Source organism: Centroberyx gerrardi, chromosome 2 (genome assembly GCF_048128805.1).
Source record: "Centroberyx gerrardi isolate f3 chromosome 2, fCenGer3.hap1.cur.20231027, whole genome shotgun sequence".
In the NCBI taxonomy this organism is placed as follows: Eukaryota; Metazoa; Chordata; class Actinopteri; order Beryciformes; family Berycidae; genus Centroberyx; species Centroberyx gerrardi.
The window spans coordinates 13,575,302-13,597,655 of NC_135998.1; the positions used below are offsets into that span (position 1 = coordinate 13,575,302).

The 22,354-nt window shown below is 42.4% G+C and overlaps 1 protein-coding gene across 1 annotated transcript in view; it reads right to left on the reverse strand.

Moving 5' to 3' along the window:
• Positions 1-4,308: 4,308 nt before the first annotated feature.
• sh2d3ca (SH2 domain containing 3Ca) overlaps positions 4,309-22,354 on the reverse strand; it is a 56,642-nt gene continuing 38,596 nt past the window's right edge. The window contains exons 5-15 of the mRNA XM_078287999.1: positions 18,529-18,657; positions 15,409-15,558; positions 14,350-14,627; positions 13,083-13,210; positions 12,512-12,887; positions 10,354-10,483; positions 10,098-10,213; positions 9,216-9,387; positions 8,925-9,036; positions 8,500-8,706; positions 4,309-6,988 (exon numbers count right to left, since the gene is read on the reverse strand). Coding sequence (XP_078144125.1) covers positions 6,813-6,988; positions 8,500-8,706; positions 8,925-9,036; positions 9,216-9,387; positions 10,098-10,213; positions 10,354-10,483; positions 12,512-12,887; positions 13,083-13,210; positions 14,350-14,627; positions 15,409-15,558; positions 18,529-18,657 — 1,974 coding nt within the window. The 3' untranslated portion in view covers positions 4,309-6,812. The remainder of the gene's footprint in view (positions 6,989-8,499; positions 8,707-8,924; positions 9,037-9,215; positions 9,388-10,097; positions 10,214-10,353; positions 10,484-12,511; positions 12,888-13,082; positions 13,211-14,349; positions 14,628-15,408; positions 15,559-18,528; positions 18,658-22,354) is intronic.

The window sequence follows — 22,354 nt, forward strand, 5'->3', positions numbered from 1 at the left end:
AATGGTAATTACGTTTTCAACAACTTTATTGTTAGTTGGTTGATAAAGAAAAACTCTCAACACACTATGAAAAACTTCCTACATACAGGAAGAAAGGATTTTTTTTTTTTTTACAATCCCTTATCTCTCTCTCTCTCTCTCTCTCTCTCTCTCTCTCTCTCTCTCTCTCTCTCTCTCTCCCCCCCTCTATTTCTTTCTCAAATTCAAATAAGCTTTATTGGCAGGACAAGACAATTTGCGTACAATCAACAAACAATCACATTAAGATATCAAATATTATAAATATTAAATTATTATAACAGCGGATACTGTACAACAACAATTCATATTTGTTCATGTTCATTCATATAGCTTGAATATACAGTCAGCATATATGTAGGCTACAGTCAAATATTAAAAATAAAATAAGTTTAGAGTAGCAGTAGAGTTCAACAGTTTGGTCTATTCTCTCTCTGGGGCGGTGGCATGCTAATAGTGGCAGCTTTTCAATCTATAACAGGCTGCTAAAATTTGTGAATATTTCTATAAATTTAGGGTCATAGGTTATCTTTTCATAGTTTGGAGATCAGAAAGTGTATTTCTGTCAGTCTCACTCTTTGTGTGCATGTGTGTGTGCATTGTACACGTCAATGTGAAAGTGCACAGACGCATGACATGAATGTGCATATACATCTGTGTGTGTGTGTGTGTGTGTGTGTGTGTGTGTGTGTCTCTCTCTCTCTGTCTCCTCCCTCCTTCCTTCTCTCCCTCCTTACGTGCGTCCTCAATCATACTGGTGACAGTCCCAGTCCCAATATATGGGGTTGGGGGGGTGAAGGGGGTGTCAGTCCGAGAGGTTTGAATTGCAAATCCACTGCCTTCTGTTGGCGTCCAAGCCTTAGCGGGCCTTTCCCTGCCTTCATTCATGTGTTAATGAGGAGTCAGTCCAGGGGCAGATAGATAGATAGACTGGGGGTCTGGCGGGGGTGAGGGAAGAGTGAGGCGCGGGTGAGGAGGCAAGGGGGGAGTCGGAAAGCGAGGGAACGGACAGAGGGAGAGGAATCCAATGATGGCGGAGGCAGGAATGGAGGATTTGGAAAAATAATGAAGAAATGATGAGCAGGGGTACAGTGCGCTGTATTTTGACTGTCTGTTCAGGATTTGAGAACATGGCTTCATATCTGGACTTTTGCGATGCTGTTTCTCACAGACATGTGGTTGCAGTCTTAACGTCCCAACCGAGATGAAGAGTAGTCACAGCTAAAACACGGTCATGGGGTTGAGCTCAGAGGCAGACGGTGGGGTGGGGATGGATTTCTATGGCTATAATTTGAATGGCTATGAGTCCTAATAGAGTGAGATGTCCAAGAACGGTCCCACCATCGCTGTGTGTCACCTCACATTTGCTAAGCTGGCTTGAGTTTCACTGACAGCTGCTGTGGTTAGCGTGCCATTGTCAGTGTTGTCATTTTTCCAATGCATGTATTTGATATGTGTATACATATATTTGATGTTGTGTATTTTGTTTTGTTTTGTATTTGTTTTTTTACAGGTGTCAACAAAGTTTAATTTAAACTTTAATTTAGTTTCTGAGATTTTCTTTGTATTTTAAGAATACAAAATACTGAAGCAAAATAGCTTCTATTAAACATTTCTTGCCCCTGTACGCCTACTCAAACATATAATGCTGTGATAGTAGGTTGCTGAGATGATTTTATAATAAAAACAATTATCTGAACACTCAAGATTAGGCCCCGACTCAGACTACTGAATATGTATAATAATGCACCTGTTAGATTCAATTCAAGACACCCTGTTAAAGGGATCTTCTCTCTGCTCTCAATCCCTGTATCCACATGTCCTTTAAGTGTTCTGGTCTGGAGCCACTCAAACCTGGATTCACAACCTAATACATGAGGTCAAATAACTTATTCCATACAGACAAACAACAACAAATAAATTCATTTCTTTCTCTCTGTATTTCCATGCACTTCAATGGAGTATTTGTAACTTCTGACAAAGATACAGTTTGATGTATTTTTGTCCATCTCTGAAGTAATGGCACTTCAGATTTTGAGCCAATTTTAATATCCTACCCAGACTTTTCCCGGCCTGAAAAAAGGAGCCTGGTAGCCTGTTTCAACCAGACCCCTGATACTCATAACTGAGTTTGACGTGATTGAGACAGCCCCTGACACTAAGAAAACTCTGCCACTCTCAAACTAAAATTATGGCCTGAACCCAAGAAGACCAAGAAACCACGGAGGCAAGTTTTAATACCCCGCCAATATCGTCTCATAGTCGGACGTCAAAAGCCACCACTGCACTGCCAGGCGCTTGGCTACGGAGCAGCCGGGGTCACACATGATCAGATGACAATGACCAACACAATGGATTAGCTATAAAAGGGCTGGGGAGGGGGAGATTAGGGGTGAATTGATGACGGTTGGTTGGCTGGGTGGCTGGCTGGCTGGCTGGCAGGCTCGGGAGATCTTGGGTCTGTTTCAATAAGGAACATAAAGAGCCGAAATTAACATGTACCATGATACCAAGCAGAGAGAATCCTCTTAGAGATTACACCCATAACATGTTACGCCTATGGAACTGTATGGAGAGGGGAGACAGAGAGCAGAGCGAATGACAATTTTCTATTGTGGCAGATTACCATAGGGCATTCTATTCTATTCTATTTTATTCTATTCTGTCAAAGGTTTCTGGAAAAAAGAAAAAAGGGGTAATGCCGCATCTAATTCTACTGCGATGAATACTTTCAATTTTTACAGGAAATATTTCACCTGGAATAAACTCGACCCCCCCTCAGTGTAACAGCTGCCAGGCCGTACCATCGCCTCCTTCATGCGGGTGGGGGGGGGGGCAAGAGCGAGAAAACTGCTCTCACAACATCTGTGTAGTGGCACACACACACACGCGTACACACAAATACACAAGCTCTCGTACGCACACTCACACACACACACACACACACACAGAGGCACATATGCACACACATGCACACACACACCATCTGTCTTTGTCCCCCCCTCCCACTGCCATCACCGTGGTTCTGTCTGCGCTGACTACACCAAACAATGTGTGATTCTTCACACAGTACGCATGCTCAGTGCATACTGTGCATGCTCATTAAACCTGGGGATACTCACTCATGCAGACTCTACATACAAGCATGAATACAGTAGCTCACATGTGCATGGCGGTGCATACTGCCAAGACATTCATGGACTGACACATATAGATGTTCTTGTCTGCTTGTTAGCTGGGGAGAAACCCTGGACACTCAGGAAACTCTGCACCACCCAGCACCCAGCACCCAGCACCCAGCATTTAGCACCCCTACCGTGATCTGTGAACAGAAATAGAAAGTGAACCAGGTAACAGGATGCTCATGGCTGCACTTGGCTAGAGAAGTGATGAGACCAGGATCGGCTTGGCTTTGATGGTGATACTCTGTCCCCTACTGGCTAACAATGTGCATAGCATGGGAATGGCTTCTTACTTGGCTGGAGACCCCTTCAAACGAAGCAATGCCTTCTTGCACCCCTGTCACACAGGCTGCATATGCAGAGTGGAGAACAGTTCAGACCTCCAAGTTGAGAACCACTGCTCTAGGACAGTAGTTCTTCTCAACCTATTTAGCTTGTGACCCCTTAAAATGAAGCCATGCCTACTTGTGACCCCCATTACAGGTGTGCATATGTAGTTCAACCAAAGAATAAATTCTAGGTTGTTTCCTTTAATTAATTATCAGAGGAGGCCTAGAGGCTGAAAACTATTCAGTATTTCACAAGAAAAAAGCAAAAATTATGGAATGGAAGGAATGACAACAAATCTGTAGGGTAGAAATATGTTTTTCCCTAACCCGTAAATCATCTCATGACCCCCCAAAATTATCTTGCAACCCCCTGGTGGAGAACCACTGGTCTAGGACAAGGTTGTGTAACTTTTTATACCAAGCAATTCTAAAATACTACTGTACTTAAATGTACTGCATGTTGGCACACAATGGTGGTTGTGTGTGTGTGTGTGTGTGTGTGTATGTGTGTGTGAGGAGGGGTGAGCATCATTATCATCATCATCATCATCATCATCATCCACTTCATCCTCCGACACAGTACAGGGAGCTCACTTGTGTGATTATACAGATTAGGGTTGAATCTCCCCTAATTGCTAATTGCTCCACACTGATGCTGACCAAGTAAAACTGATTTAATGAGAAGTTTGCATTCTGTCACACGGGAATGTGTTATGCAGTTACTGTTATATTGACAGTGCACAAGTATGCTTTTCTGAACAAACAATCAAACTCAGTGACACAAGCAATCATTTTATTTGAAAAAAAAAAGTGAATTGCTATGTACAGTACATAAAAAACATGGGATCAGTCACAAATCTTTTTTTTTTTTTTTTGTCTTTTTCCATTTCAAGTTCATTCCAGAATGTCCTGTTACACACACCAGCAGACCATTCCTGTACAGCATTCAAAAGACAAATAAAAAGACATTACATCATCTTCACAGTCATCATCATCATCATCATCATCATCATCATCATCATCATCATCACTTTCATCATCACTGTTGTCGTTGTCATCGATCCTAAACCAGTAGGCATCCTCTTGGTCTCAAAACACACACAAAAAAAGTGTGTTTTCTGTGTGTGTATGTGTGCGTGTTAAATTACAATTAATGATTCACTATTTGTTTTTTTTTTGCTGACTAAAGATCGCCCCCTGTTGGACCAAAGTGGGAAGTGGCACAAGGCTGCCGACTTCATGAACTCTGATCTATAATTGGTTTACAGCTGACCTCAACATCAAGGATCTCGGGTTAGAAGGACATTTTTAGAATTTTGTCTCATTAATTGTTAATCTGACATGATTTTGCTGCTCCTAAGTCTGTATTGGAGCCATTCTTTCACCTGTCCATTCATGTATAGATCAACAATTTGTGGGGGGAGAGAAGGAAGGGGTAAGAAAGGGTAGAAAGAAAAAAGTGAAAGGCCTAACATCTCTAAGATATCCTATGATATTCTGAATGGGTGTCTGTCCTAGATGGGTCTCAGCCCTTGATTCTGATTGGTTGAAATGATTGCATAGCTCTGAGAGCGGGCTCCAGCCCTCTCAGGCCTACATACTGTACATACAGCATTGATTTAACACTGAACAGTCGACCACTTGTTTAACACCATAAAATTATAATGATCGGGATCATTATAGTTCTAATGGCCGATACACACATTCAATACATACATCCAAAGAGCATTCTCCATAGCAGGGTTGTGGTCTACGCTTTCTCAGTTGCAGTCCGTTTGGGAAGTTTTTTCTATTCAGATTTTCAAATTGAAAAAAAGATGAAAGACGACAGATATCTCTGTCTGTGTAAAATCATTCGTGATCTTCCTTGAATCATCTATTTATCTCGTGTTTGAGATAACTCTCCATTTAAATTAGTGGTTTAAAGCGATATTTCACTTTGGTCAAACATTTATACTTTGTAACATGCATCAACCATGCATTAACGTCATAAGTGACTATAAATGAACCAGTAATGGCTGTCCTGGGCCTCTGTAGAGATATACCACATTTTCTTCCAGTTTCCCCTTGGCGGACTGTAAATTGTACACATTTATAATCTACAGGTTAGCAACTAAGTTGTCCAAAACTCAGAATGCTAGTGTTGAATACACATGCTGGGGCACTGGATCTTTCCTGCCCGCAGAATCACACCAAAGTATGTGTTTCAATAAATAATATTGTATGTGAAAAGTGAAATATTGCTTTAAGTACATTTAAACAGAATACATCCCAGATCTTTTCAACAGTGCCTCTGTGTTTCTCCTAACGCTGTTTAGCTACATTTGGTGAGCAAGAAAGAGAAAACCACTGATATCAAATGCATTAGTCAAACATACTGTAGCTACAACAGAGGTAAGTCGCTTAGCCCTCTGAATGCTTTTAACAACTCAAAAGCCCTCATATTGAAATTGCTGCATTATTTCTGGAAAATTTTCATGTTTGATACATTTTTTTTAATGCATGCCTGATACATTTTTAATGGGATTCAATGGGATTGCCTGATACATATTTAATGAGTTTTATGAACATGATTCCCTTGGAATGAGCACTGACAGATTTTCATGGGTTTCGAGTCGGAACGTCAATAATGTTTTGATACCGTTTGATCATTACAAATAAATAGGACAAAAAACCACATGAAACATTAATGACATGTACAAAAATGTAGGAATGTAAACATACACATTCACACGCGCTCGCACACACACACAAACATTATCTCTATATGAGCTATGTTAGTTATCATTGTCATTTCTGCTACAGTGTGTGACAGCAATTGTTTGAAACAAGAGAATGTCTGTATTTATTGTAGCAAAGCCAAACTCCAGCTCTGTTTGGCCCTCGGGGCACACCGTACCTATGTAGCTGTCTGTACCAAGCAGAGGAGCCGATCACCCATCTCCCCCAGCCTCTTCTCCATTTGTCTTTTCTCCTCCCCCGTTTGTTATTTTAATAATTCAGCACTAAGTGAGGAAGTCCACAGGGAGGAACAGAAGGATCTCTGTGCCTGTTTTGGAGTCCACAGTGAGTGTGACACACGTTGTGAGTGAAACTTTCTCTCCTGTACTCCTATTGCTCACTGCACATGCTCTGTTAGCTGCCTCTTCATTCTCTTCCACCCCTCCAAGTGTTCACATTGGACTCTTCCACATCATCCGCTGCGATGCAAAGCAAGACCATACCACTATGAGTGGTGAGTGCAGATGGGGGTGTTTTAGCGACAGTGGGCGGTGGGCAGGTGCTATAGCTCGCTGTGGCGTACAGGCGGCTCTAGCTTGTGTGATAGGGCGGTGAGGACCTTGTCAAACTTCTCGTAGCGCTCTGATTGGCTGCCCTCCGAGCCCCGGCTGCCCCACAGGAGACGCATCTGGAACTCTGTTTGGAAGATTTCCAGCACTTCTGCTCGCTCCTGAAATCCTGTGGAGGAGGAGAGGAGGAGGAAGAGGAGAGGAAGAGGAAGAGGAAGAGGGAGAGGAGAGGAGAGGAGAGGATAGGAGAGGAGAGGAGAGGAGAGGAGAGGGGTTACTTTTTGTAAAAATTAGAAGATAAGACGTTGCAAACATGGTGAAAATGGAGGTTAACAGGATACTGAAATGGTCTCAATCGGCAGTTGCTCACCAAGGTTATTAAAGTAAACGAGTTGTTAAAAAAACTGAAATAGAAATAAAAACGATACTGTGAAAAAAATGAAACTGAACTAAAACTATATTGTCTACTTGTAAAATAAAAAAATAAATAAAAATATAAAATAAAATACAAATATACTATATAAATATATAAGTATACAATGTTTTCATTGTTTTGTTTGTGTACAGGGTAAAAAAGATTTTTTGTTTTTTTGGCTATTTTTACTGAAAGCAATTCATGTAGGCTAAATAAATGTTACCAAAAAAAAAGAAGAAGAATTTGTTATTTATTGTTTGTATACATATACATATACAAAATACCTGCTCTGAACTTCTGTCATTATACCAATAAAAAATACTAATCCTACCAAAAATACTACAACTAGAACTGAAACTAAATAAAAACTAAACACTTGTGAAAAATAAAAGCTAAATTAAAACTACCAACCCCACACAGAAAACTAAAACTAAAGTGAAATTGAAATAAAAAATGAAAACTATATAAGCTAATAAAAAAATCCAAACTATAATAACCCTGGTGCTCACTGCAATACTGCTACAGGGTAATTAACCTGTGTGCCTTGCTATTTAGAAAGTATATTCCTCCCCACTGTTCAATTATGTAATTCAAACTTCTAAGCTCCTCTCATTATGAATGAACTGGAGAAATATTTTAAACATGAAAATCTTTAGCTAAATAGAGTTTGATAAGTGCATGAAGTAAATATCTGCAGTTTGGGTTAGAGTTGTTGATAAAAGGAGCAAAGGCTAGGGGTTGAGGTCAGGCTGATCAATAGCAAGGTATAATAGAAAACAGAGATGTCGTCTGATAGTTATTGACAGACTGGTCAATACAGCAGTAATGGCCTCAGACTGGGAACCAATGAGGAGGTATTAAGGGTCAATACAGTAAACATAATAGCCACACACACACACACACCCTAGTAGTACAGTATGAAGACTACAGGCTGTGGTGAGAAAAGACTTAGGTTTAACACATAAGATGGCTCTTTTTCTTTCAGTCTTTCACAATGTCTAAGGCTTAGACTAGTCTTAAACTAAGTTGATGCAACTGGCCCAGAACAGACTTACAAAACAGAGTAGATCACTACAAAAGAAACAAACATTGTTAACTGAACTAAATGGAAGTTAACCATAGCCTCATCCAGTGGTTAAAATTTGGCAATGAGGATGGAGTGGTGAGAAAAACCTATGTTTAACAGGTGGGATGCATTTATAATTTAAATAAATAAGGCAGATGCCATCTCCTTTCATCCTTCCACAACTGCCACTTGGCCTCACCCTGTAGTTTGGTCTCAGCGTTGGTTCTGTAGATCCCCCCGTGATGTGCGATGGTGCGAGCTGCCTCTAGGTGGCACATGACCACATCCACTCCCACCTCCACGCTCTCCCAGGGCTCCAGCGCCTCGCCCAGCGCCACGCCCCGCTCCAGCAGGGACAGGACAGGGACGAGGTGGGGGAAGGAAGTGTTGGACAGGACGCTGCTCTCTGGAAGCACACAGAGTGAAGAGTTGAGAGATGTAAACACACACCAACATACACACGCAGTTTCTTAAAAACACACATGCACACACATGCGCAGAGACAGAGACATAAGGTTGCGTAGACAAAAAGGAGGCAACCCAAGTCTTGTCTTTGTTTTTCCAAGTAGACACAAAATCAGTGTCCCATTTACAATAGGACAAAAGGCCGGACTAGGATCTCACCTTTGCCATCGTTCATATTCTTCATGAAAGGTTTGAGTTTCTTCTCATACAGGATGGCGCCCTCTGTATGTCTCTGGCGTAACGTCACCCACGTCTGCTCCAAACGAGAGATCTGATTTAAGGAAGAAAGGGAGAGAAGAAGAAATGATGAATGATGCATCAAAACCTAGAACAGCTGCATTTTAATGAAAAAACCCTGTATGGTGGAAAAGAGCGTGCCTATTCAGCAAACATTTTCTGGATTAAAAAATGTTAAAAAACAAGTGTGTCTTGTATCTGTGTCTCCCTTACCTGTGGCAGCTCCAGCGCTCTCATCACGGCAGCGAAGCCAAACATGTTACCCAGGTTGCTCTTAAGCTCGGCTGCTAATTGTATGGTCTTGTGGAGTAGGGCCGCCCTCTCCTCTGTGCTCCCTGTACAGCCCAGCAGGTCCACTGCCATCATGATAGACATGGTATAGAACCTGGGGAAAGAGGAAAGCGGCATTTAATAAAATGTATGTTACTTAGTGATGCTGATAAGGAAGTATAAGGCATAAGATCAAAGCTTATTATAAGCCATATGGGAAATTCACATTATAACAGCATGTAATGTATTATAATACATGGGGGATATGGTGAGATGGTGATTGATGAGTGATATATTATCACATTTATTCTGTTGAATCGTTCTACTGTGGATTACAATGGAGAGTTTATTGAAGTTAAGGAAGACAAAGTAGTTTAAAGTTATAATGTACTTATAATGTGCTTATGATGCCTCAAAGTGCACTTGCAGTAAAGTGTTACCAGTATATTCCATGAGAAATGTTAAACCGAAAATACAAATTGAGGCAAAACATTACTTTTAATCAACTGTTTAATAGTGGAAGGTGCTACAATGCATTTTATTTTTTGATTGAGTAATATTTATCATGGTATAGAACAAAGCAGACAAAAGGAGAGGAAAGGGGTGGCAGGGAAAGAAGAGAGGATGAGGGCAGGAAATGAGGGGAGGAGATGATAGGTAAGGAGGGAGGGAGGAGGAAAGGACAAGAGAGGAAAGAGAAGAAGAGAGGAGACAGGAGGGATAATCAATAGCTGAATTAATGAACGTGTGAGTAATAAGTAAGACAGTGAAAGAATGAGGTGTGTGTGTGTGTGTGTGTGTGTGTGTGTGTGTGTGTGTGTGTACCTCTCCAGCAGGTCAAGTCTCAATTGATGTCCATGTGGTAGCGTCAGTAACTCCAACCCTGAAGACACTCCCATCATCCTTTGCATCTCAGCGGTTACGCCCAGTATCCTAGCAACCTGCCCAAGATAAAACAAAAAAAATAAAAATAAATGTAAGATGCAAGATGTCAGGGTGTGAGCACTTGTATGTGCCGTGCATGTGAAGGTATTTTCTGTGTGTGTGTGTGTGTGTGTGTGTGTGTGTGTACTGTACGTACCGTGCAGTCCACCATGGTGATGTGTTTGGCTGCAGTCCTTGCATCCACCTCAGCCAACAGCTCTTTGACTCTCTTCAGCACAGACATCTCCAGAGGCTTATTCTCAGCCGGCATAAGGCAAGACTCATACCTGTACAGGAAAGATTAGATCACATTAGAGGACCTTATACAACAAAACCCACAATAGAGACAAGTAGATGAAAAACTTCTTACTAAACCACTGCAACACATGAGCAAATGGCAAGGACTAACGGATAAAGAATGTTGATAAGATGGTGACAAATCAAGAGAGGTTTTCTAAGTAAGTAAGAAAGTTAGATGGTTGGCTTAGCATGCCTGGCCAAACAAAATATATCCGCAAGCATACTACTAACATAATACAATAGAATATTCCAGCAAACGTACCACTAGCAAACAATATACCTGGTAATACTATATCAGCAAATAAGCTACAAACAAATGCTAGCAATCCAACCCTCTGTCATAGATCTATAGACCACTGGACATATTGACAATTCAGACCAATACATCAGCAAACCAAACTAAATCCGTACACTTTAACACTCAATGGCTCTTACTTTAGAAACATTGTGCTCCAATCATGGTGCTTTCTCCTCAGCCACAGCCACTGACAGTCTCTGCTGTGTAAAACATAGCTTTTACTGCCTGCTTTAAGCCCCGTCCACGCATGCCTAATTCCCCTAGTAGTGTTAACACCGACTTTGCAACAAACCCTCTGCATCCAAATTCCACGGGGCAAACTCTAGCTTTCCAACCCTGCTGCTCCACCTCTGCTACCGACCCAGTATACCTGAGCCTTTTCCTTTCATAAGCCTCATCTACCGCGTCCTCCCATGGCACTGTAAGCTCCACAAAATACACAATCCGCTGTGACTGACCACACCAAGTCTGGCTTAAGGTAGTGCTCCCTATTTCCTGCGGGATTATCAGATGTTTACCCAAGTCTATTGCCCTTTCCCCATCTCTTCCCACTCTTAGCTGTCCTGCAATGCCTGGCCCAAACTGCTTCGCTCCTACTGTTTCCCCTAACAGACAAAAACTATTTTAATACCTTCTTTCTTATCAACTAACACATTAATTTCTAACTCAATTGCTGCTTCAGCGTTTGATCATGGCGCCAGGTGTATCGTCCTTGGAATAGACTCATTTTACATCCTGATAAAATATGCTCAAGTGTAGCTACACCTGAACATAAAGGACTGTCCTCAGGGTCCTCTGTTACCCACTGACTGAGATTTGGGGGAGATGGTAGCACATCATAGACATCAAGTTTCTTCTTCTCTACACTTTACCACTTCATCCACACATGCTGCTTTGCCTTAGAGACAGCTTTAGAACGCCTTGCTGCTTTCTCCTGCTATTGTATTTGCTCCACATACATCTTTCTTTTTCCCTGACTGACTTGTTCTCTACTTCTGAGAGCTTAGTGTGTCTGTTGAACAGCTTCTCTTGGGTTCCCTTTTTGCCCCGCTGATACACTACGCTCTATATTCCTGTTAGGTGTGTAGGTTCTGTCAGCATCATCTCCAATCTTACCACATTTGAAGACACTGAGACACATTTGACCACACTAAGACACTGTGGGACTCCAAGCCATTTCCTGACATAGGAGCCTCTCTCTACCTTTTATATAGGTATCTCATATATTGTCAAGGGCCGGTACGTAATAGCTGAGGCAACAGACCAAATTGCAGCCACTACAGCTTTAACTTCCCTGGTAGTCTTGGCCTCTCTGTGCCCCCAGTGCCTCTAACTAGCTGCTGCTTTAGCCCCTGAATCTCCTTCATGTCATTTAAAGTTGCACCAAACCAACTTCCTCAGGTTTTGACAGGTTTCTCTAAAGCAGTTGGAATTGCTTCATCATCTATATGTACAACCTTTTGCCAGTTTCCCCTTAACACTGGAGACGGGAACATGCAGTTGGGGTTTGCTGCATAGGGAACTAGCGCTGGGAAATTCAGCCAATTACAGGAAAATATTTAAAATTCAATGTAGTCTACTTTTCTGTGACTCACAACTTACCTGAGTCACTCACTCACTAAACTCACTAAACTTTCTTGATGTCGTGATTCCCTCTTACAAATACTTTTTGGTGCAAGTGTGTGTGTGTGTGTGTGTGTGTGTGTGTGTCCAATACCTAGATGGTCTGAACGAGGAAGCCGTCTCCACCTGTGGGGCGCTGAACATCCCTTCTCCTCCTTCCTCCCTCGCTCCCTCCTCCCTCCCTTCCTCCACTCGCAATCGCTCCACGTAGCTCTTAGCTGGGGGTTTGGGAGGACCAGCAGGACAAGGTCTGAGGTCACAGTAGCTTCCTGCTGTTTCTGAGGAGTGTGATTGGTAGCTGGGATGATGGGCGGGCGAGGAGTGCGCCGAGTGAGAGGTGTGGGCGGGATGCTCTGGAGGGTTGTTGTTGGCTGAAGGGCTGAGCTGAGGGTCGCTGGAACGACGCATCGCAGGAGAGGGAGGGACGACGGCCAGGACGCGCCCACCTGACTGGGTTCTGTGCCTGGTGACTGGTGAGAGAGAGGGGGAGAGAGAGAGAGAGAGAGAGAGAGAGAGAGAGGTAAGGGATTGCAAAAAAAATCATTTCTTCCTTGTGTTTATTTAAGTGTTTATGTGTATGTGTAGCACTTGTATGTATGTGTCTGTATGTGTCTCTATTTGTGTGTGTGTGTGTGTATGTGTGTGTGTGTGTCTCTGATACTCACTAGCACTATATGCAGGAGACAGTGGGGTTTCCCCTACAGGTGACAGTGGGCAGCGATACTCCTGAATCTGGTCCATGCTCATGGCACAGTTCCGCATTGCATCTTTATGGTGGTGGATGGTCGACGGGCTGCAAACAAAACATTTTCAGCATGTTAATGATTGTTGGGTCTGGGTTTGAAAGCTGTCAAGGTAGTGAAGAGAGGAACCACACAAGGCGATGCGGTTCAGGGTGTCACACTTATCTGTTTCACATGACAGGAATGGAGTGGCTAAGAATGTAAAAGCTGATTGATTATTACATAGTGGGAGGGAGACACACTTTGGTTTGTTTGTGCCCTGAAAGACATTTTTTCCATATAGTGATATAGACAGATCTCTTTACTTGTGTTACTTGTATTTACAAAAGTATCTCTAGGGCTTAAAAGCAGGAGCAGAAAAAAATGTAGTACAATGTGAATTATTTGAGGAAGGATTTACTGCCACTGAGAGCTAAATCAATACTAAACTAATGTCTAAGATACACAGGCACCATTTTTAGACAGTGAAAGATGGGAAATTCTTCCAACAATTATGGCCACATATGTTTGGTCTTTATAGAGCTTTGGTCTTTAAAACCCAGTATGTCATTGACACTCTGGCTTTTGTCCATTATGTCAATCTCCATCAAAGAAATATTGCCTGTTGCTTTAAAAGCTTGTGCATCTCTCATCTCCTTTTTAGCTTTGGGTTCTGTGAGAAACGTATTTCTACATTTTTGTCTGCTCCTTCTTTGTGGATTATTTAGTTCTGACCAGGGAGTGATCGAGTGTAGACAGAGTGAACAAGTCATTTTGTAACTTCACACAGAGTATGAAGGTCTAATAACTAGGGGGAGTGCTAATGGTGTCTGTGAAGTGAGGAGACCACACGATTCAGGTGAAAGGTACTGGTGGAGGTACTGGTTCAGTGCTCAAAAACAACACTAGTGTCACACACACACAACCTGCAGTTGGGCACAGGTTCCGGCTCTGGTTCTGGTGCCACCGGTGTTTCAACAGGACTGGGGCTGTCTGGGTCACTGATCATACATATAACAGAAAGCAGCGATGAAATAATAATAATTATAAGAATTAAATAATGACAAATATGATGAAGACTGGAAAATCGAAAAGACATGATTTTTTTTTTTAGGCTGCTCAATTGTTATATTTTTGGATAGCACTGCATCTCTGCCACTCTGAAAACACACACACACACAAAATCCACTGTACCGCCCTCCTGTCTCACCTGTGAGGTATCATCTTCTCAGTGGTCAGCCCGTCAGTCATGGTGACGCTCCTCCTCTTGATGTACGCTCCCCTCTGACTGGACGGCGAGTAGGCAGACCCTTGCTTGCTATTGGACAGGGCGAAGGTGGCCTCCAGGTAGCGCAGGGGGAGCGTCCTGCTCACGGGACAGTAGATGTGGACCCCGCTGGGCTGGGAGACCGGCCGGCGCTGGCCCACGTAGAACCGCACGAGCTCCTGGACCGAGTCAAAACTGTCAGACTCCAGCACATATTGCACCTGGGGACGAAGGGTGGATAGAAAAGAGTAGAATAGAATAGAAAGTTACAGGTTTTGGGATTTTTTTTGTATACATTGTAATTACAATGAGAACAATACAAAGTGCCTAACAATCTAACAATTTCCTACAATGTCTAATAAATGAAACGGCATGTGGCAAACAAAGCGGGGATCGAGCGCCGGTCGGGAGGCGGAGAGAGGCATGAGTGGCACAGCTGGCCGACGAGGAGCACCTGCACCAAATTAACCCCCCTATTTACAGTATGTCTCCCTCAGTAGAGGGGTAAGTGATCACAGACAGAGTGGAAGAGTCAGAGGCGACAGAAAGTTCTTCTTAACATTGAGCGGAAGTACGTCAGCCATGTTTGTGAAAAAGGTCTGTTACTGTTCCAGAGTGAGAGGAGCCCAAGGAACCCAAATATTCAGAGGGTTAACGAGTGACCTACACACCGGTGGTGCTCGATCTATGTTGTGTTTTGGTTATCTTTTGGTGCAGAATAGACTACGGGGCGAGAACCATAATTCTCCAGTGTCCTTCCTGCCAACAGAACACTGAACCTTGTCACACAGCATTATAATAAAATAATGTAAAACGAGTAAAAAAAAACAAGGCTCCACAAGATAAAAGGTAAGATCGCAGAGTAAGACAATATGAGAGCAAATATAATCGGGTTAAAGGCATCACATAAAAGCAAGTCAATAAAAATGGAAGCACAGCCAGTTTTTACTGTGTTTGGTGCACTGCTGGAACGAAGACAGATAGTGAGTGTTGAATACACACCTTGGTCTCATTGGATTTGACCAGGACCTTGCTGATCTTGAAGTGCAGCACCTCATGGTCCCATCGACAGGTCAGCACGTAATCCCCGACACTGGTCAGAGAGTCACGCACCAGGAAATCTCCATTACGCAACACCAGAGTCTCTGACACCTAGGCAGAAAAGAAAAGCAAAGTATATATAAATATTTCTATCCATTTAATCCTCCAATGCCGGAAGAATACTTGCAACTTAGATCACTGAGCCTGAGAACTTAATATTTCTGACACTTACGTAGTTAAATAACTGAATTTAAGGAAACCATTAATGTTTATTCCTGTGCTCCAGGACAGTTTAATTTGTGCTGCTGAACAGATATGTCTTCCATTGCCAAAAACAAGAGAGCAGAATTTGTCCTGTTCCCTTCCTGATGCCTGTGTACAGTTTCAATTCACGTCAGTTGGCAAAGATGGATAAGATGCCAGGGACAGAATGACTTTCTGTGGGAACATTTATTTAGTTCAGAACTGATGGCACTATCATAAAAATGAAGCTCATTTAAAGGTTATCGACCAAACAAACAATCCACAAAATCAATCTCTCGTTCATGGTCTATGGAACAGCTTCAGGCTATATATCTTGCTGATATAAAAAAATTGAGTTGTGTCTGGCTTCTGTAGCCTTGTGAGAAGAGTTCACAAATATTGATTGAGCAGTCATGTAGTAAAGGAGTAACATATTTCAATATTTCCTTTTAAACTACCTGCAAAGAGACTACCGGTACGCATGAAAGCTTAAAGTATAAAGCCTTACATTACAGATCACAGGGAATATCAAATGGAAACAAGACATGAAATAAGTGATGCTGTGTAGCACATGGAAACGCTGTTTCCTGATGTGTCATTTGACCAGCAGGAGGCAGTATATACAAAGATCAAAGGGAAACGTTTGGGATAAAACAAAAAGCAAGACCCCCTTGCTTCTGCAGTTTCTAAATTTAAATTGACTGTACTAATGTTTCTCTTTGTGTTTTTGTATTTATTGTCTGGTCCTCCACCTCAGATTTCTATGTACCAAGTTTAATACTGACAGTTGGCAACAAATAAACTGTATCAACATGAAAAATGTTGCCTCATGGCTCCAAACAAATGTTATTGTCAATGCAGTAAAAATTGTTACATTGGAGCTATGGATGCAGTGTTCATTTTGATTAATTCTGCTCCTGTCAGCCAGCACCTCACTGATACTGGTGTGGGTTTCCACTTCTCATTTTTCAACAATTAAACTGTAAACAAACTATAATATATATCTATAAAAAAAATAAAGGGAAGGCCCTGTGGGTCCATGTTTCTGGCTTGTGCAAATACTTAAAACATCTTAAAGATCAGAAGGGAACAGGGAAGGAAGGAAGGAAGGAAGGAAAGAAGGAAAGAAGGAATTAATTAAGGAAGGAAGGAAGGAAGGAAGGAAGGAAGCTAATGTACAGTATTGGGACCCACCCAAAGGGTGTGTGTGGGATCCAGTCACCATGGCAACTAAGTATTGTTTTGGTAGCCAGGGGGCTCAGGGTTTCCCCAAGTTTACACTGGGGCAAATTCATGAATAAATAAATATTTTATGTAAAGTAGAAGGGGAAAGACTCACAGATGGTTGTTCTGATAGAGAGAGAGAGAGAGAGAGAGAGACTAAGTGGCTGTGCCTAAAAACTAGGGCCACCCTCCACATGTGCATGCAATGTGGGTGGGTGCGTGTCTGTTGTGTGTCTGTGTGTATCTGTGTCTTAGTCACCAGCTGTGAAATCAATTGCGTACATCAGCAACAAACACATGCAGCTGTCTGTTTGGCACAGTTCCCTTCTTCCAAAAGCTAAATCAACTTCTACTGAGCTGTGACAGATGATAGGATTCATTTATCAGTGTCCTCCTATGTGTAAAGCATTGAAAGCGTGTTTTGAAAGCCAGAAATCTCAGCACTGTCTTGGCAAAGTAATCGTTGAGTCATTATTATTGATGAACAAACCTATCAACCCTCGCAAATATTATGGGTTTTGCACTATGGGATAGCAAAAATCTTACTTATTGCTCTTTTAAATGGAACAGAAACATGATGAACTCAGATACAACACAGTTTACAGCGGCAATAGATTTTTTTTTTTTCAGAATTTGATTTCAAACACACAATCTAATACAGAATATGTTTCTTTGCATGTTCCTCTACTACATATACATCTATGCATTTCATCAATGGTGTCAGAGCACAAGGAATGGCCTCTCTAACTATAAGGCCACTATGTCATCCCTGTCTACAGATCAATGGTATTCAATCCTGGTCCTCAAGACCCAGAGCCCTGCTGGTTTTCATTCTGGCCATCTAATCAGGGACTGATTTACACCTGGGATGGCAGGTGGATGCAATTAACTAGCTGGTAGGATAGAAAACCAGCAACTGGGTCCCGAGGATCAGGATGGAAGACCACTGCTATAGAGGCTAATGCCAATGGTAATTAAAATGATGACTATGACACATTTAGTGAAAATCATACATCTTAAAAAAAAAAATTCTATGGAAATCATAGTAGTTTTCTTGATAAATAATGCCGCTTGTATTTTATACTGACTATGTATCTATAGAGTCAGGAGGTTCAGCATTAAAGCTGCTACAGTGCAGCTGTAGGGCTAATAATAAGTGAGACACATCGGGCTTGAATTGGGTCTGGAACATGAACTAGTCAACACACAACAATAGCAAGTTTTGTATCACATGTGTGTATGACAGTAATTCAATGGCACTCTCAACGGCAGTGTGCTTTTTTTGACTTACATACACTTGGCTGGGAGGGCCTGCCTGTGTGTGTGTGTGTGTGTGTGTATGCGTGTGTGTGTGTGTGTGTGTGTGTGTGTGTGTGTGTGTGTGTGTGTGTGTGCCTGTGCATGTGCTGGGACATAGGAAGTGAGTTATCTCAAGGGTTTACCGTTCTGGAAAGTACATGTGTATCCATCTGTTTGCACATCTTGGGGGAGACATCCATGGGACCAATCATGGCTCCTGATGTCATGACTAAGACTGTGTATGTACTGCATATGTATACAATGTACTGTACAGTGTGTGTGTGTGTGTGTATGTGTGTATTCCTGTGTGTGTACCTCTCTGGGTATGTGTCCATGGTACCAGCCATGGCTCCTGATGTCAGCGGGGCTCAGTCTCAGCTCCTCCTCCAGCTCCTTACGAAGTTTCTCAGGAGGAGACTCCAACAGGTATTTCTCCTTGGAGAACTGGAAGCAACAAAGAGAGGAGAAAAGATTTTTCACAAGGAACTCATCATGTATGACTCGTATACTGTAGACAGAAGGATATGGACCGTACATATTTAAATATAAGGTGTATGGTCAACATTCATGTAGGGTAGATGTGCTGTAATAATGTAACAGTGGTGTATAAATAGTTGAGCAAATACTTTGCAGGTGCCTTGCTACCTTTGCACATGTGAAAACGTGGGCAGCATAGCACATACAGACACACACAGACACACACAGACATGCGCACAAACACACACCTGCGTGACAGACGGCAACACTGCAGGGAAGCATCATTGTGTGCTGCCTGGTGCACACGCATACGCACACATACATACACACACATATACACACACAAGAAACAATCCAATCGACGCTGACCTGATTACTGAGAGGGATAAATCATCGTGAGTAAGCTCTTATTGCTGAAACATGTTCAAACAATGTACTGCTGAGACTTAGTTTAGCTTAGCGTGGTTACACAGCCTGGCTCGTAATAATGCCCCACACAGACACAGACACAGACACACACACACACACACACACACACACACACACACACACACACAAATACTATGCAAACACACACACCCTACACACAACTGACTACAAACTGATTTTAATATTTCAGATTGACAAAGAATAGCGCTTGGGGGACCTCTGTCATGTTTATTTGACATGACAAATAATATTTCCATTGACCAATTGCATGGTTATTTAGATTAATATGTATTTGACAAATATTCTTCAACTGTCTCTGCTGATACAGAATCAGTTATGTCATACTGTGTCATACTGACACTTCATTTGAATCCACAGCCAGACTCTGAGAGGCTGGAAACAGAAATGGGTAATATAAATGAAAATGATGTGAGGCACTTAAACAGAGACACATAAACAGCCTCAAAAGTGTGCATCCCTTGCAAAATAAATCAAGCACTCTTCATGTTATAGTTACTCTTGAAAATAGTATGTATACAAGCATTAATCTACTGAAGCAGTAGTTACCTATATGGCAAGAAAAGTAGGAAACCCCACAGACAGACAGACCTGGATGTTATGTGAAAACACCATGACAACATGATGCTTATGGAAAGATTGAGTTCAGATAAACGATCTTAGATGAGGCGAAAAAGAGCGCTCACACACAAACACACACACACACACACACACACACACACACACACACAGACTCACATACAAATCCACACAAAACACACAAATCCACACAGGAATAAACAGCGAAAGGAAATCATCTCAACTCTGCCAATATGAAGAGCAACGAGACTCGAGACCAAAATAAACAGTAAACAGACCTGTCGCTATGGCTAGTCGCTTTTTTCTGCTACTCCTAATATTTTCCTATTTTCCCCCCCATCTTCTTCTTCTCCCACTTCCTCCCAATCACACCTTACGTCTCTTTCCCCTTCTCTCTCTCTCTAACACACTGTGCATCTTCCTCCCTCTCACCTTTCCTCCCTCACTCACAGTTCTGAAGTTATAGCAAGTTGTTACAACATCGCTGAATACTGCAATGTGTGTGTTTGTGTGTGTGTGAGACAGAGACAGTTTGTGTGAGGATGTGACTGTCTGTGTGTGTGTGTGTGTGTGTGTGTGTGTGTGTGTCTGCCTGCCTGCATGAGTGTGTGAGAGATATTAGGAGACTACAAGAGCCAGACAATCGATCTTATCGCCCCAGGTCACTGCGAGGCCGTGTTCTCTCGCTCTCCCACCACCTCCTCAGATGAAATTATTAACTCCCCCCTCCCCTCGCTCCTCCCCTCCCTGTTTCTCCCTCACTTTTTCCCTCTCTTCTCCTGTCCTCAGGGGAAGACGGAGGGATAACACCACAGCAGCATACTCTCCCAGATTAGATTTGAGGTGTGTGTGTGTGTGTGTGTGTGTGTGTGCGTGCACGTGTGAAGGGGAGAAGAGGCCAATAAAAGAGCAGAGAGGTCAAGTGTGCAGTTATTGCTTTTCCTTGTCTCCGTGGAAACCCAGGAGAGGCACTGCCTCTGAGCTGATGCTCCACAATGAAATTGGTGTATGTGTGCATGTGTGTGTGTGTGTGTGTGTGTATGTGTGAGGGGTGATGGGTGATGGGGCAAATTGAAATGTCAATGGGGCTCTCTTTATGATATGGCTCACAGAATATGCTGACATCAAAACAGAGAGAGACACACTGACAGAGACAGGAAGATAGACAAATTGACAGACAAAAAAGGAGTGACAGAGAAAAATGATAGATTACAGAAGGAGGCCCAAAGAAACAGAATAGATCAACTTTATTGTATTTTAATGTATGAGAGAATGACAGAGTACACAGGTCCAACACACACAGTAGTAGCCATCAATCCAAATCTATCCCACATTAATACTGCACAACAATTCCTCTTCAGGGTGTGCAGATGCAGTGCAGCGCGCATGTAAAAAGTGGGATTTGTACAATGCGCACGTTCTGAGTGTCTCACTGGTAAACATCTTCCCTCTACTGACTCAAACCCAACTAGAGAGCCTCTCCATGTGCTGTAATCACAGACACACCATCCTCTCCTGGAAGAAAGGTAGGGAGAGGAGAAAGGAGAGGGAGACGAGGAAGATGGGGGAGAGAGGCAAGCAGCAGAGGCTGAGAAAAAAATAGAAGGACAAAAAAAATCTATTCAGAAAATATGTGGTCACCAATGGCAAAAGGGGAAGACATAAATGGATAGGTGGAAGAAAAGAGGGAAACACAAAGACTAATATTATTTTACTATTACTATGACTATGCCATTCATAAGGCCCCACTGCACTGAGGCCTTGGTTGCCATGGTAACCTGTCATTGTGTGTGGCCTGTTGGCCTGTTGGTCTGCAAAAGTGTAGTACAGCCTCCCTTGGTCCACCAGTAACCCACCGCATACTACTGCTACTACTACTATGACTACTGCTACTACTACTACTACTAAATAAACTCATTTGAAGATGGAGCAGGGCGAGGGACAAGCAGGAGAGTAGGAAAATTAAGACTGTGGGAGATGGCAAGACAAAGTACGAAACATTGAAATGTGTATAGAAATGTGTATTTGATTGATTTTTTTTTTTTATTCCTTTGCCTGGTCACAGCCCCAGTGATCTGCTTTGTGGTTTAATTTGGTCTATTGGCTCGACTTGCCACAAAATCTTAGAAATCCCTTCTGGTAGAAGAGTAAGTTAAAATTTGTAGACTCCCGCACACTGTCGTCACTTACAAGAAGGGCAGGTAACACATTAATCAAAAGTAGTGTGCAGGGGATATAATGGTACGCTTCAAAAGAAAGTAAAGTACCCTTCTGCACTACGTTGTGTAGCTCCTGTGGGCTAAGTAGCAGTACAGAAGGTCACGATCACATTTCATTTGAAAATTGTATATAGAGGGCATGGGTTCTTTACTCAGCAAAATTCGTCATACAGACTCATAGAGAGCCCAACAGATACATGAACAGACAGACAGGAAAGGAACAGAGACAGATAGAGAGACAGAGAGACAAGACATCCAACATACAGACAAGAAGGCAGACATTCAGAAAGGCTGAGAAACACACAGGCAGGAACACATTAAGGCAGACAGGAAGGCAGACATACAGGAAGGAGAGAGAGAGAGAGAGAGAGAGAGAGAGAGAGAGAGAGAGAGACACACAGACAGACAGGTAGCCCATT